Source organism: Vicugna pacos, chromosome 29, assembly GCF_048564905.1.
Source record: "Vicugna pacos chromosome 29, VicPac4, whole genome shotgun sequence".
Classification (NCBI taxonomy): domain Eukaryota; kingdom Metazoa; phylum Chordata; class Mammalia; order Artiodactyla; family Camelidae; genus Vicugna; species Vicugna pacos.
In genome coordinates, this window is record NC_133015.1 from 16,298,773 (window position 1) to 16,316,627 (window position 17,855).

A 17,855-nucleotide genomic window follows, 5' to 3' on the forward strand; every position below is an offset into this window, starting at 1 on the left:
TGCAGTTCAAAACACAGAAACCTACAGTGTTTTGAATTTAGAGTAAACATTTTAAGCAAAAACACACAAACATTTATGTTTTTAATATCCTGCACAATTATGGGAAAATTCAAATGGGTTAAGAGCTGCCCTTATGTGTGTGAGCAATTTCCACTGTGGTCAATTTTGTTCTAACACTTCAAAACAAAAATATGTCTTCTGAATGAAATGTGACTTTAGTTTCCACTAATTCCTAGTTCTTCTCTGTTTAAGAACAGTATCCTCAAATTACCTTATTTCTGCAAAGATCAGTTTTTCCCTTTTATCTGAGCATTAATATTTTCCCTCGAAGTCCCTAAGATCCCTGGCACGCTCTAACGAGATAAGGTGTACGTTTCATCATTAGCCTTTTAAAAAATAAGGCTAAATACTGATAGAATCTGTATTCAGTGAGATCCTGACAGCTGTTAAAATATTTTAAGAGAAAATTTTCTCTATTTCTATTTATCTGACCTTACACCTTGAAGCATACTTGTTGGCACAGGTTGATTCACCGAATCAGGGATCTAAGTGGTCCCATGGCACAGTAGAACACTAGGCGTTATCATGAGACAGACCTGAGTCTAAATTCCAGGTCTGGGACTGATTCTGGAGGTAACACTGGGAAGCACTGAACTTCAGTTTCCTTACCTATAAAACGGGGCAATAAAACCTTGATAATGTTGCACAAAACTAAAATGAAGCAATAAATGTAAATAACCTGGCATATAGTAGGCAACCAAAAATGACAGCTCTTTGTTTCATTATTTTCATAGAGTTCCAAATAATCGTTGTTGACCAGATGTATGTGTGGATTGATCTTTGAACAAAAGATTGGCTGGCAACGTGAGTGAACAAATGAAAGTACCAACCACAAGTGAAACAGTAACACAAGTTGTAGCTGACCATAGAAATGAGAATATAACCGAGGTCGAGTTAGGTCTTGCCTATATGACCCAAGCAGTTTCCCAAAACCCACATGGTGTTTCTGCTACTGCTGTTTTCCCCACCGAACAGTATGTCTAAAACCAGACAGAGAGGACATGAGCTAAACTGGCTGTGCTTTATTCGTGGAGGCTTTCATAGGGAAAATCTTTATTGTGACTCAATCTTTTCAAATAATATTTGGATAAAACTACCACTTGTTGGTGCTTTAATGTAAAGAGAAAAATAATCAAAACCATTGAAGATTTTCAGCTTGGTATTACAGTGTTAATTCCGTATAATGATGCAATTTCTTCCATTCCATTATTGGCTCTTCAAAGACTGACATTTCTGAATCACAGCTCATACAGTCCTCCAGAGATACTGGAACGCAATGGATTTCCCAAAGGAATATATGATAACCAAAGATGCTCTCAAAATCGTGCTTTTTGCTGTATTTCTTTCCCGCGAAAAAAGGTAACTTTCTGAATGTAATTGACAAATAGGTGTATGAGCTATCAAATATATGCATAAGCTAATATATATTGAGAATGAAAAGGGATTGTTTGGGTTTATGGAATCTATAAGATGGTATATATAAATAGAGAGGGAAAACTAAATCTCATTACTTTATAAATTTAAGGGAAATGAAGTCACCAAACAAGAAAGAACATCAATCTTAAATTAGTAGCCAAAAAGGAACAGATTTTTTTTCCCCACAAATTTATAATTTTATTCTCTGAGATAATTTTTAAAGCATTTTTCTACAAATAACAATAAATATTAAATCATTTATGCTCTCATTGAATCATTTTAATATATACTGGCATTCCAAAAAACCATGAGTCTGATCTGAAATAGTTTCAAAGAGACATATGAGTTATTTTTTAAAAAAAAAAAAACTTCTAGTTCAAGCCCTCACTGTTCTGGAATCAATCTGGAAAAAATGGAAGAGAAGTCATGGCAGCTGGTAGATAACACCTATGGCACCAAGAGTGACACTGAAGGTCCACGTGGTGACCCAACATGGACGGACACACGGAAAGACCCAGACAGTCTTGCTGGCTCGGCTCTAAATGACTTAGCTGGAACACTGAGAAATTCCCAGTGTGTCCTAACAAAACAAAAAACAGTGGAACATATCTGTAAGCTTCCAGAATAAAAATCCCTACCATGGTGCATAAATCCATTGTCACAGAGTCCGATGCCAAATATCATTGCCTCTTCTCTGGTGCGGCAGTCCCCCTGCGAACCACAAAAGCACGGTATATGTTAACAGGCAACCAGAGGTTCTACCTGTGACGTTCCCAGCCCTGTGCCGACACGGCCGTGCATCTGTCAGGGTGTACGCTGCTCTCATAAGCCCACGATGCATCTCATTTTTATAAAACATTAACTTGATTTTGAAAATATCTTCTTTTGACATTAAATTTAAAAAAAGATTTAATACTTGTGGAAAAACCAGGCTTTATTAAACATGAAAATATATAAGTAACTGAAGTTTATCACTGCCGCAAGTGATCCTTTTCTCTTATTTCCATCTTATATCCCAATTATGAAAGAAAATACCCTATATATGAAAACTTGCCAATGGAAGATTGCTAAGCAAAAGTCATTCTGCACAGTCTCTGTTATCCCTTCCCTCCCACCAAAAGGCCTTGCTCTGTTACCCCCAAAGAAACCTACTAATCTAGGGTGACTCCTGAGACCCTAAGAGCATGCTGTTAGCCTGAGCCAGCAAATGCAAGCTTCTCTTTCACTACCTTGCCAAAAAAAAAATAATAATCAGCTCATATGCTGACCAGAAGGCCTGATGCAACCTTATGATTTTTATTTAGAAAACACCTATTTTATTTATTTAAGTATGGCTTCATATACAGTCTGCCCTCTGACTGTATGTGTGTATGTGTGCATTTGTGTTATGTGTCTACATCACCTTACAGTTGTACGTTTGGCAGTTTAAGAAGCGCTTTCTCACATATTAGCTCATTTTTCCTAGTCCTGTCTTTTAGCTCTTAGGTGCAGCTGTCTGCCAAATCCATCCTCTCTTCGCTCTGGCTTCTCCTTCATGTCTGTGTTAGCACCCTAATCTCGCGTTTCTTCATCTCACTTCTAAATTGCCATAATTTAGTTCCTGTTCTTTCTTCAACATATGTTGTTACAGAATTAAACTTTCTTACACAGGAATTTCATGTTCCAAAACTTTAAACTGACTCTCTTTCTTTCATAATCATAAAAGACCACAGATTTTGGTTGGGCTTTGCAGGCCTCTGGTACCCTGGCTTCATTCTACCTTTCCAGCTCCATTTTCCAAACACCCTCACCATCGCTCCAGTCAAGTTGGCCCCCTAGTGTTGCCTGAACTTACAATAGGGAAGAACAAATCTGACTCCATATGCATCTGTTTCTTTCACTTCAACCTTTGTGTTCTACTGCTTTGGCTACAAGTTAAGAATGTTGCCTAAAGCCTGAAATGTATAGGAGAGCCCATTCTCAAGGCTCTGACCTTTAAAGGTGTAACACTTTTCCATTCATATAGAGATTTAAAAAACTGCAGAACAGAGAATAACATTTGTTTTACTGGAGGTTTACAGGAACATCATGACCTGACCTATGTGGAGAGATGCAAGAATGAAGGATTCCAACACCAAGAAGTTTGCAACAACCAAAACACCTCCTCCCCCTTAGTATAAAAGAAGCCTGAATTCTGACTTGGGTAAGATGGTTTTCTGGAACACTAGTCCACCGTCTTCTTGGTCTGCTGGCTATCCAAAAAAAGCTGATATTCCTCGCCCCGACAACTCGTCTCTTGATTTATTGGCCTGTCTCGCGGTGAGCAGTGCAAGCGTGGACTCGGTGACAAGTTCTCTGTGCTTACTTCCATCCTTGCTTTCACTCATGAATTCATCCATTCCTACAGCTCCCTCTCTTTGCCCTCTACACATTTAAATTCTACCTGTTTATCTATCAAGGACCAAGACAAGTGCCACCTCGTGCTGTGACAACTCCAACCCTCACTAATCCTCCTGTAAACTAACAAGGCATTGGTAATCTGTATCTTCAGACAATGCGTCCGTGCCCTTTTCAAAATCTAGCTGTTAAGTAATTTTTATGCACTCCTTCAAAAGATTTTTTTTTGCCACGTAATGGGCCAAATGCTAGAAATAATATATGTAAAATACTCAAACACAAAACACTTGCCTGCCCTCAAGTAATTCAAATTTGGTCAAGAATTTAGTAACTTACCACATGGTATATAATAAGCACCATTGTCCAATTTAGTCATGTTACCCAAGAGGGTACCAGCATTATACTAAGTGCTGGTACAAAGAGGTTAAAGAGGTCCCTTCCCTAAGAAACATGTGGACAGTTTCACTATAACGGGGTGTTGGCTAAGACAGATACACCCAGGGAACTGGGACCACAGAAGACGACGCTGAGCCCAGTCTGGAGGACGCAGCAAAGTTTACTGGCGGAGATGATGCTGGAGCAGAATCTTAGAGGATACACGAAAATTAGCCCAATTGACTAACAGTCCTTTGAAGGCAGGAACCGTGTCTCCTTTCTGTTTTGTTGGTTTGTTTTATTTTAATCATCAAAGCACTTGCTTAAATGTTATATTTACAATAAGAGCTTGTTTAATAATCGCTGACATTAGGTTAATGATTCAATTGATATATTGGCCAGGCTAATATTTTATTGAACATAATGGTGTAAAAAGTACAACTAAAATGTTTTGGTATCCGTGTGCCCTTTAAAATCTCTCCTTGTGCCCTATAGAACTGCTGAGAATTAAAAAAAAAAAAGACATAACAAAAACTGCTCTGAATGTGAACAAGAAAAGCATTATTTAATTTCAAAATATGATTGATCCATAAACAAATTACAACTTCTGTGAATCAAATGATGTTTTAGAAGCACACGAATGCACTTGTCACACTAGGAGCCAACTTTATGGAGGAAGTTATTTCTTTATAAACCATTAAATGAGAAGCAGCATGACAGCAGGTGAGAAATTCAGCAGAAACAACGGTATTACACAACATGACTATAGAACAAGGGAAAACCTGTCAGATCTAGGCTATTCTCCAAACAACGTACAGACTATCACATTGGAGCCAGTTCATTTGTCCTCTTAAGCTGTCTGGATCAATTCAGTGTCCTGGTCAACACTAGAGGTTAAGGTTTATTATCACTTGAGAGCCTTGGTGGAAAGAGACCCTCACTTTTTAAAAAAAAATCTCTTATTTCTATTAGAGGAAGAACTTGAACTCATCATTCTATTATCATGTCTTCCTCCTTAAAGCCAGCCCATGTTGTCCTAATCTGAATCCAAGCACTAAGAGTTAATTATGTCTGAGACCTGCATGTGGGTAAGTCTTACACCATCAGAATCATAAAGCTTAAGTGATGGAGAAGAGGTGACAAGTACAACTATTCCAGTAAATAGTTAACAGCTGTGAAAACAAAACCTACAGAGATTAATAGATTCATCCAAGTTTGTATAACTGATTATCAACAGAGCTGTCATCAGACACCAAGTTACCTGAATCCCAGCCCATTTCAATTTCTACTGCGTACAATTTCTACACATATTTTCCCAACAGACCACTAAGAAAGCCTGAATTAAAAAAGAACTGCAATTTGGTCTGGTTTTTTGAGCAACTTTTTCTTAACTTATTCTAGTCTTCTAATGTTCACACTTGGAAAGTAAATGTGCCAAAATGAAAAAACAAAAAAGTTAATAACTGACTTTCTGAGTCAGAACTTTAAATGTTTATTCAGTACGAGCTTTTGCTTTAAAAAAAATCTTTCTTCAGTTTTCTCACATAATCAACAATAGTACAAGTTCGTGTGAATTCTGTAACAGTACAATTTCTATGCGAAATTCCAATTGTGTTACCAAATACAGAGCCAATTCCAGTGACACACAGAGACCATAGTGTTGTAAAAGGCTGGGACACCAGTAAACCCGTGGGACATACGAATTCGGATTTTATCTAAAAGGAACTGTTTGGTTTAATCTAAGATCTTAATTTCTAAATAAAGTAAATTCAAGTGCTATAAAATGCAAAAATAGGTGATCTAGGATAGAAGTTGATATTAAATAATAAAAATCTCAAAAATGAGGGGCACAGATGAATCAATGTGAATTAAACATTAATATTTGAAGCAAAAGTGTAAACATTTCTATGACTGAGTATCAAATGTTATCATCCACTTGTAACAAAGGAAGTAGACAATTTTCTTCAATAACAAAAATGTGAATTGTCTCAATTATCCATTTGGAATGACATTTTAACCAGTATCCCCTTCCTCAAAACAGTAAGTTCTGTCAAAGTGGATATCAGTTTTCTTAGCCTTTTCTTTAATCTTTGGAAAATATTTGACTTTTTTGTTAGTTGATCCAGTACGGTAAAACATTGAAATACATTAATATTTGGGTGTCTGTTACAATGAGGTAGATGCCCTGATACACAAATAACATTTTCTCAATACCAGCTGTCAGCTCCTGCATTCTGAGACCCAGCGCAATAATAACAAATTTCATGCTTCCCTGTTTAAAATTTGTGAGGGTGGATGTTAAAGCTCATATTATCAAAGCACAATTATGATCTGGCAGAGAAAAAGGCACAGGGAGATTCGAATAACTTGCTAAGACTAAAACCCAGATCCTTTAAAACAAATCAGTGAACTAAACAGGCAAAGAATTTTAGTGCACGCACATAGCTAATCTTCAGTGAAATTCAAATGGCCATTTTTTTGATGGCTCTTAACTGATATTTTTGAATTAAGACACATCTTCCTTTTGAAAGACAATATAGAATAAAAATTAAGTGTGAAGGCTCTGAGGTCAGGTTACCTAGGTTCAACTCCTAACTCTGTTTCATACGAACTTGGTCAAGTTATTTCACTGTGTCTCATTGGCAAGTGGGGAGTTTTGAGAAGTACCTCGAAGTTTAAAGCAGCAATGACCGTAACTCAGCCACTTCTGTTTGTCTATTTACCTGTGCGATTAACCAGTCTATCAGCTTGTTGGCCATGACGACAGATTTGTAGGTTCTTAAGTGGTAATCTTTATCCCTATGAAGGAAAAAGAAACCAAAAATACTAAGCAAGAGGATACGGAAGCACAAGGAAGCATTTCATTTAGTATCAGTGTGCAACAGAAAAGCTTTCTTAATGTAATTTGAATCAACTGTGCCACTTATGTGTAAATAAGAGAGCTTTACAAAGTATACAGAACACCTGAAAACTCCTTGGTCAGCTCACACCAGGAGAAGAAACCCACACAGATACAAACGGGACATTTCTTCTTGCACATTTTCTTATATCCAAATCAATTATCACTGCTCTGTTATCTGGTAATAACTGGAAATACAATATCTCATTTATAGAATTCCTTCCCTTTAAGTCAAGATAGATTCTACAAAAAAATCTCGCCAAAAGGTGGTGAATAAAGCCACCCCTTGTATTTCTGCTCCTGAATGCTCCAGGAAGGCAGAATTTGCCCTGGAGGACTGTTTGGCTCAGCTGTAGCAGGAGACCTCAGGCGTGTCCAGAGGTAAACACACCGAGAACCCTGTCCTTCATTTTGTCTGATCAGAGCATGGACTTGGTGACACCACATCCCCAGGGAACCAAGGGAATAACTGGGTCTCCACGTCAGACTCTCCTTTCTGTGGACTTCCCAGATCTGAGAGATCTTTCAAAGTCTAGTTAGATGCCAACAAAGTGCTCATGATCAGAACAAAGCCCCAAGGGCAGACATCTATAATTCATTTATTTTGCATGCCTGGATCAAAAGGGAATGAGAAAACGACAGTCTTTTCAAAATGTCAAAAAATCCAAACTGCAAACAACTTGATGTGACGAATAATTACTAACTATATTCACAGTTCTTTAGCCTCTCGGTAATTTACAATTCACACTGACATCATTTCATCCCCTTTCATAAAAAGCTCCCTGAAACATGATTGAAATTTCTGAGATTTCAATAATAAATGCACTAGGTTAACCAGTAATCAACAGCAGATTTTTTTTTAATCTCTTTAAACTCATCTCCCTCTTTCTGATTCCTCATGACCAAGTTCATCTTGTTTCCATGAGCATCAAGGGCAGGGTCATCATTTACAGACCACATGTGGGTCTGCGGGTTCTTCATCCAAGTGATTTTGCTTTTCATAAGCTGAGTTCATATTAAAAGCATGACTATCTTACATTCCATCTGTTTTACGGTTTTTTTTCTCCCCATAAATTTACCCTAGACAACTCATAAACCATTGTCATTTCTAGCCAAAGAACAATTCCTTCTTATCAGCTCTTTCAGAGCTTTTTTTGATAAAAAAAAAAAATCCCATGTGGCTAAAATATATTTTCAGAACACCATTTTCTCACATACAAAACCTATATATATATACACGCATACACACACAGATGACATGAAAAAAAATCCAGTATCATTTTTTGTAAGGAGAAAAAAAATTTAAGTATCCACATGCTATTGATTTAAATAATCATCTTTTTAGCATTAAGTTGTCCCAAATATTTACAAGGTCGTCCGTGCCAGGAATATAGCAGAGAATCAACAAATATTGGTTCTTTTTCACCTCCGTTTCCCTGTGGCCAGGGCACTTTCAGGAGTTAATAGGTAAGATCCTACTGGGTTTCCAACACATAAACAGCAACTTTTGGAATCATTTTTTTGTTTTAGCTCTGCATTTCCTTGGAATTGGAAACCAGAATGAGAAATAGAAAAACTGTCCATCAAACATTTGGATTCTATAGCCAGGACTGAAAAGCCTCTATATTTACTTCAGAAATAGTACATCCATTTTTTGTTCTGAAAAATGCTTTGGTTGATAAAGTCCAAATGATATCTGGCCATCTGAAATTACTTTAACATTACATTACATCAGTTGGAGTATATCAGTGCATATTACAAAAGTACAAAAAATATCCTGTGTTAGTAACCATAACACAAAACTCAAAGCTGAAAATTAATCCTGAGTTCTCTTTTTTAAAAAAAATCATATCTCTTCAGAATTAAAAATATAGTACAGAAAAAAAATGAAAAAATTACATTTATTAACTCCAAATTAATTCTTAATTCTCGAGTGCAGAATTTTTTCTTTGGATAAAAGACTATTAAAAGCAAACACTGTGAAATAAAATAGACGTCCAAGATTCAATTACATAGTTTAATGAAAAGTTAATAAATAAGTCATCATAAATGGTAAATATTTATAGTAAACAGTATTTCCAAATTATCTCCCAACCAGTCACCTATTCTTTATTATACTGGCTGAAGGTGGCTCATTTCATTATCAAGTCTGTAATTTACTATGAATTAATGGCAAATAATTTTAGAAATCAGAATAAAAAGAGTAGAAGAAACTGTATAATTAGAGCCTCAGAAAATTCAGCAATGTTTGAAGATAAATTGTTACTTAAAAATAAAACTTCCACTTTTGGAAGAAAAACAAAATAAGCTAAGTTCCAGCTTAATACTATTTAATATGCAATATAAGTATTTCCATTTAAATTGGCCAGAACTTAGAAACTAGACTCACCTTATCACTGGAGTAAACAGACTATGAAGGCGGCAATATAATCGTACGCCCTATTGTAAAATAAAGACATGTCAAAAGCAAGTAGGATCACTCAAAGGACGCACCAATGAAATTTTGATATAAACAGATTCATAGTCAACATTCCGAAATCATCCACTGTCTTACACTAAATTATTCAAATGTTAACATTACATCATGAAAATAATATGACTTAAATCATTGAAAACAGGGTTAAATGGTGCTATGAATTTTTCGTACACATATCACACATATATAAAGGATTTTTAAAATTATTTTTCTTAAAATATAAAATTTCAAGATACAACACAAACAGAAGATAAATGTTTGCAGCAAAATCCATCATGGTGCTTGATCATTATATGTCAATAGAAATTTTTGCAAGTGTACAAAGAAAAGATCTTACATGAATTTAACATATTTGTGTTTTTATTAAATTTATTCAAGTATCATGACTACTTGTTGCTACCTGTGAAATAATTTTCGATGGATATTACCTTCTGAGTGATGCACCTGCGCTACTTCCATTTAAAACCAGATAAGAGGATAAAAACAATGCTCTAAAATTAGAATCAAGAAGCTTGCTTATGCATGTCATTTAAAATTTTTCTATACCAGAAGAATCTTTTGAAATCTCCCTACAGCCATTAATCTTGTTTAAGTATGACAACATGAATTCTTCCATTGATAAAGGGTTGTGGGAGAGACTGTTACCTTTGAAATCACATCCTGCATCTCATTTCTTGGATAAAAGGTTCCATCATCATAGCGAAATCTGTATAACATCTGTTCTGGTTTGAATTGATGTTTATCAGTAACTAAGAATACAAGAAGAGTATATTAAAAACTGACAACCTACAAAGCGGCGGATTAAAAACAAATGTATAAAACACATATTCCCTAATACTGAAACTTTTAGTTTTACCAAAAGTTTTTTTTTTCTAACATAGTAATGCAAATGTACTACTATGACAGTAAGATTCACGATTAAGATTTTGTTACATATTTACAACTTCCATATAATGATTTAAGAACTTAATTGAGATCAGCGACATTCAGCCAGCTTATCACATACATTTGCGGATGGGCAGTTCATGTGTATGTGTAGATTTATATAAACATACGAGTTTGTGTTTTCTATTTCTTCACGATGCCACAAAGTCAAGCAAAAAGTGTGCTTCCAACAGCAAATACTCCAAGTAGTGAGTAACAATTTGATTCTCAGCCCTAGAAGTGAATTTTAGCATTTATCTGTCTTATCCCCCAGTGATCAGGCCAAGACCACACATACACCAATCTTGACCATTGATCCTATGTTCAGATCTCTGGAGTAGATTAGACAATTTCAGTATGCCACTGATTCCAAATTTTAGTCATTTTCCTACACTACTAAATGCTTTTCTTACATGTCTCTTAATTTTTTTTCCCTCAGAGGAAAATGAGAGTAGTCATCCTTCACTTCCACCCTTAGGATAAGATTTTTCATAGTCATAAAGACTCCTACCCAACTTTCAATTTTCCTTTTTTTTGGAAGTTATTTCATAGACAGTCTAATAAAAAAATGACTGTTCTAGGAAGGAAAAACCTCAAACTAAAGCTCAAAGAGTTTACATCTAAATCTTTTCTTTACAGGGAATGCAACACCTGCAGAAGAGGTAATTTGTTGCAATGGGCTCTATTTTCACGATTAGATAGAAGACTTTGACCTTTACTTTTTGTGAAAAATGTTGAAGGGGGAGTAAAATCTGTGAGAATTAATTCTCATGAACTACATTTGGTGACTCCAGAAGAAAACCGAAAGACTTGTAACACACTAACACACACAGATACACACACACACACAGACACACACACACGCACACACACGCACACATGAAGCTTCAGCGATTGCACCCTAACTTATCCAAACCAAGTGCATGGTTTACAGCCATAAAACTGAGACAGGACTGCTGCCAAGACAACATAGCCTTTTGGGATTTTTTTGTTCCAGATTAAGCCAAAAAGAAAAAAGCATGTGTGAAAGAAAACTAAAATCGAAAGAAATATTTTAAAATCCAATGGTATGTTTCAAGACCAGTTTTTTATTTCTCCTGTGCAACTTATCCCCTTCTTTTGTCCCTTAAGATTCACTGAAATAAATTATTGTCTTGATACTCCAAAATTCAAGGAAACGTGGGCGCAAATGTCTCCTGCTGCCATAAAACAAGTGGTGGTTCAACCTGTTCCAAACGGGGCCCTTGGCTGGAAGGTAAACACTTGTGACTCTGGCAGTAATTCTTGGGTTCATCTGCAACTCTTAGCTGTTGACTTGGAAAAACAGTGAACAGCTCTGCATCCAAATCTACTCCTCCAGCTTCTCGAACATGGGAAGTGGGTTTATTAACTGATGAGAAAGGTTGCTGAGTGCCATCTTACAAGCAACCACGCGATGCTGTGATACTACCAGGGGTAACTGGTCGGTGGCTCACAGCTGGCTCTCCGGGTGATGAGGGAGAAGCAGCACTGACTAGCACTCGGCAGTTTCCATGGTATCAAACACTCCCAACAGTTGTTGCATTATTATGATTATTTCCATCATACAAAAATAACAGATATAAATAACACCAAGACCATACATAAAATAAAATGCAGTCAAATAATTAGGAAGTGATGAGTTGTAAGGATACATTACCTCTGTTTCTAATATAATTTATGTATTTATACATTTAATTTAATTTTAACAACATCTGTGCTTAACAACCGGCTTGTAATTTTTTAAAATTTAATCATCAGTTCTCTAGAGTGTACAAGCCCACTTCAGCACACCACTGGATATAATGAATGAGGCCTCTGGATTCCCACCTAAGCATTTATAATGTAAATAACAGAGCCAGAAGAGTAGAACATTATCAGATTATCACCAAGAAAGCAAGTGTTGCTTCAACCCAAGAATTCCCAGCATAACAAGGCTTTGCCTCTGACAAAGTTCTCAATGATATTTGCAATGTGAATCATAGCAATAATAGTCAACTTTTTTTTTTTTTTTGCTGGGTCTTCTTAAAACAGATGGTTCATTCAACTTTATTTTAGGAATTCTATTTTCACTAAAGTGCAGTGGGAGCCACATACTAATGAAACTAGCACGTTTGGCTCATATTTCTTTATTTTCATGAAATTATTAATGTGAAGTTGCATAACATGTTGTCTTACTCTTGGTTTGAGAGAATCTGTATTAGCTAGTTTTGCACACTTAAAAAAAAGTTATTTCTAGCAACAAAAGTTCTGTATGCCAAATTTGACATTATGACTGATTAAATCCTAATAATCAAGCAAACAGCAGAGGCTCCTAAAATCAAACTGTGACCAACAGAATAATATTAACAGAAAGCATTTGGTGCAAAATATCTCAGAAAAAGAGTTAATCGGGTTATAAATATCCTTGTTCAAAAAGATTTCAATTCTTATAAGTTAAATTGTCAAAGGGTTCTTGTATTTGAAATTTCAAAATAAATTTTAATACAGAATTTACCTACTACTTTTTTTCCCCCCAAATTGTATTGTTGGAGAAAAGCGGTGTCTTATGTAGGGGAGACAAGTTGATTAGGACTGAAATTCTCCCACTATTGATAACCGTTCAAAAAAAAATCTTATGTTGTTGATTTCTTTTCTTTTTAGAGGGAGGCAATTAAAAATATTGTGAGATATATTTTGACAAAATTCATAAGGGTTGTTCTCTCTCTGATTCCTTCAAGATCTTTCAGCAGTCCTGAACTGAAGAACAGGTCAGACCCTAGACGACTATATTCGTGAAGGTATTTAATAAATGTGATTCCAATTCTACTTTGTACAAACTTAAAGCTGACTTGAATTCCTCTGACTAGCTATTCATGTCACCAGGCAAAGTAATAACAATTCTGCTATTGTAAGGTAACTACAATTTCACCCATGATAGTTACGCCTTCAATTTTCAGAACGCAATTCACTATGCAAAGAAACGACTATTCTTCACACAATTCCTCGATCACCTCTGTTGAAACAGGAAGGCACGAGTGGGAGGGAAACTTGAAAGTAACCTTATAGCTCCTTTGAAAGGACATCTTCCCCCAACACCCTGACGGTTTCCAGCTCTGGGAATAAAAGTTTCTATGATATACCGCTATTTGTTACAAGGTACCTTGTAGTCCAAAAGGAAAACATCATGATAAACGCAGCGTAGCTCTTTCTAAAATACAGTAAATAATACCAAGAAGTAAAAGTACAAAAACTTGCATATCCATAATTTTTAAACAATGTAAACAGCAGCATTAATTGTTGACAGATAGCTTGAAGATCATTTTTCCCCTTATTTCTAATTCAGAAAGGTTCATAATTCATAATTCAGCCAAATTAACAACAGAAGTCACAATAACCTCAACTGAAAATAGAAATGTTAAAAGTGATTTTTGTGACTACTATATGCTAATATCATCGTAAAGCATTAACAAGTATATAGAGTGATTACTCTGTCTTTCATATAATTTCATAGATTTTACACCGACCCAGGAACTGTGTCTCAGGGGCAGAAACTGGGTAGCTGTTTACCAGATCAGTTTAGCCTTTGTTTCTCCTGCCTGTGCATCTATGGGATAAGTCTATGGGTCTCCTGCAGCCATGGACACCTTATCTGAGTTGTGTCCGTGGACATGTGCACACAAGAAAGGCACAGTGGGAAGTGTACAGACCCATTTGAAACAAACCAAAAACTCCACCCCTCCTTCAAGGTAATCTTTAGGAGCTTTGTATTGAAGAATGGCTGAGCCTCTGTCAGGCATCAAAACCCTGTACAGAGCAGAGCACCACAACCCCATTCTCTACCATGCACTGGACTCGACATGAGTGAAAAGATAGCCTCTATGATGATGTAAGCCACTGTATAGGGAAGGTTTATTTGTTACAGCAGCTAGTGTTAACCAATACAGTTTTCCTTCTCAATATTCCCCGCAAAAAAATTAATTCTCTCATCCTTGTAGATTTCTGTCTTTGTGACAGGACATATGTCAGCAGCCTGCCTTTCTCACCACAGCCCTCTCTCCTCCACCTGTGAAGGATGCTGTCTGCCACATAAGGTTTGCTGCTAGTTCTGAAGAAACCACCATGAACCTCCCTGTTCCCATGTCTGAGGGCTCGTACGTTCTCAGAGTGAATGTCCTCCACACTTCTGTCCCCGTCAGAGTTCCCATTCATTCTACACAGCCCAGCGCTAATGCCACTTTCCTCAGGAAGCATCCCAAACTCTCAAGTCATAACTAACCATTCCTTCCTCCCCATCCCACATCACTTACCTGAAATTCTGACTCTTGCCTGTGCTGGAATTGTTCATTTTCAAGTTAACAAATATATCACCATAAACCCACACTCCCCGAAACACTATTCTACACAGAGGAGGCACTCAAAAATGTTCCTGGATAAATCATAAGCACCCTATCATGTGGGGATGTATTATAAACTAAATCCATGTAAGATACGTGCAATTTGTGGATAAACAGGTTAAGTAAGTGATTAATAAACTAATTACCATGGTGAATGATTCCATTTTCTAATAATGCTTGTCCCAGGTGAACACCTTCCTCAGGCCTGTGAATCTCTCCGATTTCCAACAGCCACGACACAAATTCACTGCAACAGAAATCCAGCAAAGAAGTTAAATCATCAATTTTCCCCCAGGAAGTTTACCTGTACCATGCATTTATCAAGCAGCTATGAAAGGAGTCTCAAAGTATAAAGGAATGCTTGTGGTGTATGTCACATACATTTCCCCCATACATAAGCCCACAGATATTTAAATTGGACTGTATTTTGGAAAACCCATGTCTACACATTCACGATTACCTAAACTATACTTCATAACTATTCAACTTGTTGAGATTTATAGTAAGCACAAAGGGAAATTTTTAGAGTAGCTTTAACTAAAGGCTATTATCCACATAAAAGCAAATTCTGGACTAAAGAGACAGAGCAGATCCTAAAGATAGTGATACAACAGAACTGGATAGAGTAATAATGACTTCATATAAGAGATAAACTGTTTTGAATGTGGCTTTCCAGGTACAGAGAACCAGTGGGTTTGAAACACCCAGAGGGCAGATAAAACAAAACTACATGTTCTGTATAGTGGACAGAACTCTAACGATGTCCTGCAAACATAGGGTCTCCAGGCCCATAGTCTTCTTACGGGGCTGGGAGCTGGTGTGGCCTATGGGGAGTCTGTGTGTCTGCATAGCTAACTAGGAAGACATCCCGAAATACAATTAGCACTGCTGTACGTGACATATGAAAGTTAAGAGAGTAAATCCTAAGAGTTCTCATCACGAGGAAAAACATTTTTTTCCCATTTCTTTCATTTTGTATCAAAATGAGATAACGGATGTTCACTAAACCGACTGTGGCAAGCATTTCATGCTGGAGGTAAGTCAAACCATTATTCTGTCCATCTCAAACTCATACAGCGTGGTATGTCAACTATATCTCAATTAAACCGAAAGACAAGAAGAAAAAGAAGACATGCTGGTAGGTATCACAGGTAAGCACTACAATCATTTCCATTGTTAGAAGGGAAAGAGAAATTTAACTCTGCCCTATCTCTTAGCCAGCGGCAGGACGGACTGAACGGAGACAGGCTGACGGCAAAGGCTGGGCTTTGAACTCCAACTACGCTCTACTTTTCCAGAGTTGACACTGGCATTTACTAGCCCTACGAACTGGTGCGTGTCAAACTCCCTGACCTCGGGTTTCTGAATCTTTAAAAAAACACGTTTTTCATCTCCTAAGTATGTATTCGAGGATTAGAAATAACACACAGAGCCTGACCCAAGCCCCTGCCCTCCAGGCCGGGGCCCACCCAGCAGGGGCTCCCAGCTGCGGCCTCCTGCAGAAAGCGAAGGGCACGCAGTTTGCTCTGTGCTGAAAACCCAGGCGATCTCCCTGCCTGGTGCTCAGTGCCTGGTCCCTCGTATGGCCCACTTTCTCAGACTTCATCTACAGCCCTGCATCCTGAGCCCAGCTGTCTAAATTCTGAATTAATTGCTGATTTAGACCGCATGCCTTTGGGTCTCTAGGCTGCTCTGACCTTCAGGCCCTATACTCACTTCCTTGCCAGACTCCATCCCCGACAGGTAAACTTACCTGCCCTTCTGCCCCCGCCTGGACACTGGCCTCTGCTTCACCCTTCACCAGAAATTGCTGAAGTGGGGGATGAGTGAACGGATGCCTGAGGTTTTCTGATCAGGTTTTCTGGCTCTGTGTCCACTCTCTCCTCCCACCATGGCCCAGGAAATGTTGACAGTAAAGAGATATTCAAAAACGCTTAGGAGAATATTTTTTAGAGAAACACCAATAATTAAAGGAAAGTTCACACATGAGATCACGAAACACGAAAGACATTCACGCGCCCTAACCACCAAGCATACCTTCCAAGAAAGCACTTCGGGAACGTGGTCAGTTTTCTTTTTCTGTCTTTGATCAGATTTCCTTGTTTGCACATCATTTTATAAAGTTTCTCACCCTGTTCAGAGATCATTACCCAGGTATCTTGCTCCATTCCTAATTTTAAACCTATCAAAAAATGAAACAAAGGACAGTTAACCGCAAAAGTCTCTTCATTCGTCCATGCCATCATTAAACAAACACCTGCTGAGTGTCTACCATGTGTGCTGGGGGCTGTGGCTACAAAGCTCTGTGCAATAGGGCCCTGGTTTTCAAGAAGCTCACAGGGTACCAGGGAGACAGGCCAGGTGAGATGCCCGGGGCCCTGTGGCCCCTTTGTGCAAACTGTGCCCCCGAGGCACATGGTCTGGCCAGTGAAGGAAGAGCAGCTGTATCTCAGACTCTGGACCTCTTTGCAGGACGAGGTCAGCACAGCTGGACAGGTGGCCCTGAAGACAGCCTCAGAGGAAGAACTGTGATACAGCAGAGACGTATTCAGAGTACCTCACATCTATTTGAGAAACGTCAAGGAAAGTTTCAGAGAAGGGCCATGTTTGAATGCATGGTGTGAACAGGATTTCCAGAGAGACAGTGGTCACAGGGGCAGTCTGAGCCCTGGGTCTCAGGAGAGGGGACAGGAGTCGGATGGAGGGGTGGGCAGGGCCCATGCTCACCTGCAGGCTCAGTGCACGGACTTCACGCCTTTGGCATCAGGGGGATATCTACATGTTAGAACCAGGGCAGGGGGAGAGGCAGGGCAGTGCAGGAAAGAGTTTTATTTCTTTGGAAACAAAGCTCAGAGGACAGTGTAGGGGACAAACTGGAAGGGGGAGGGTTTAAAAAGGAGACCATTAGGAGGGAACTGCCATAGTTCTGGCAAGT

The 17,855-nt window shown here is 37.9% G+C and overlaps 1 protein-coding gene across 2 annotated transcripts in view; it reads right to left on the reverse strand.

Annotated features, from left to right (window-relative positions):
- PREX2 (phosphatidylinositol-3,4,5-trisphosphate dependent Rac exchange factor 2) overlaps positions 1-17,855 on the reverse strand; it is a 235,978-nt gene that overhangs the window by 119,536 nt on the left and 98,587 nt on the right. For both annotated transcript variants that reach the window (XM_072951849.1, XM_072951850.1), the window contains exons 10-15: positions 16,958-17,102; positions 15,067-15,167; positions 10,248-10,351; positions 9,516-9,565; positions 6,951-7,026; positions 2,115-2,187 (exon numbers count right to left, since the gene is read on the reverse strand). In XM_072951849.1, the coding sequence (XP_072807950.1) occupies positions 2,115-2,187; positions 6,951-7,026; positions 9,516-9,565; positions 10,248-10,351; positions 15,067-15,167; positions 16,958-17,102 (549 nt within the window). The remainder of the gene's footprint in view (positions 1-2,114; positions 2,188-6,950; positions 7,027-9,515; positions 9,566-10,247; positions 10,352-15,066; positions 15,168-16,957; positions 17,103-17,855) is intronic.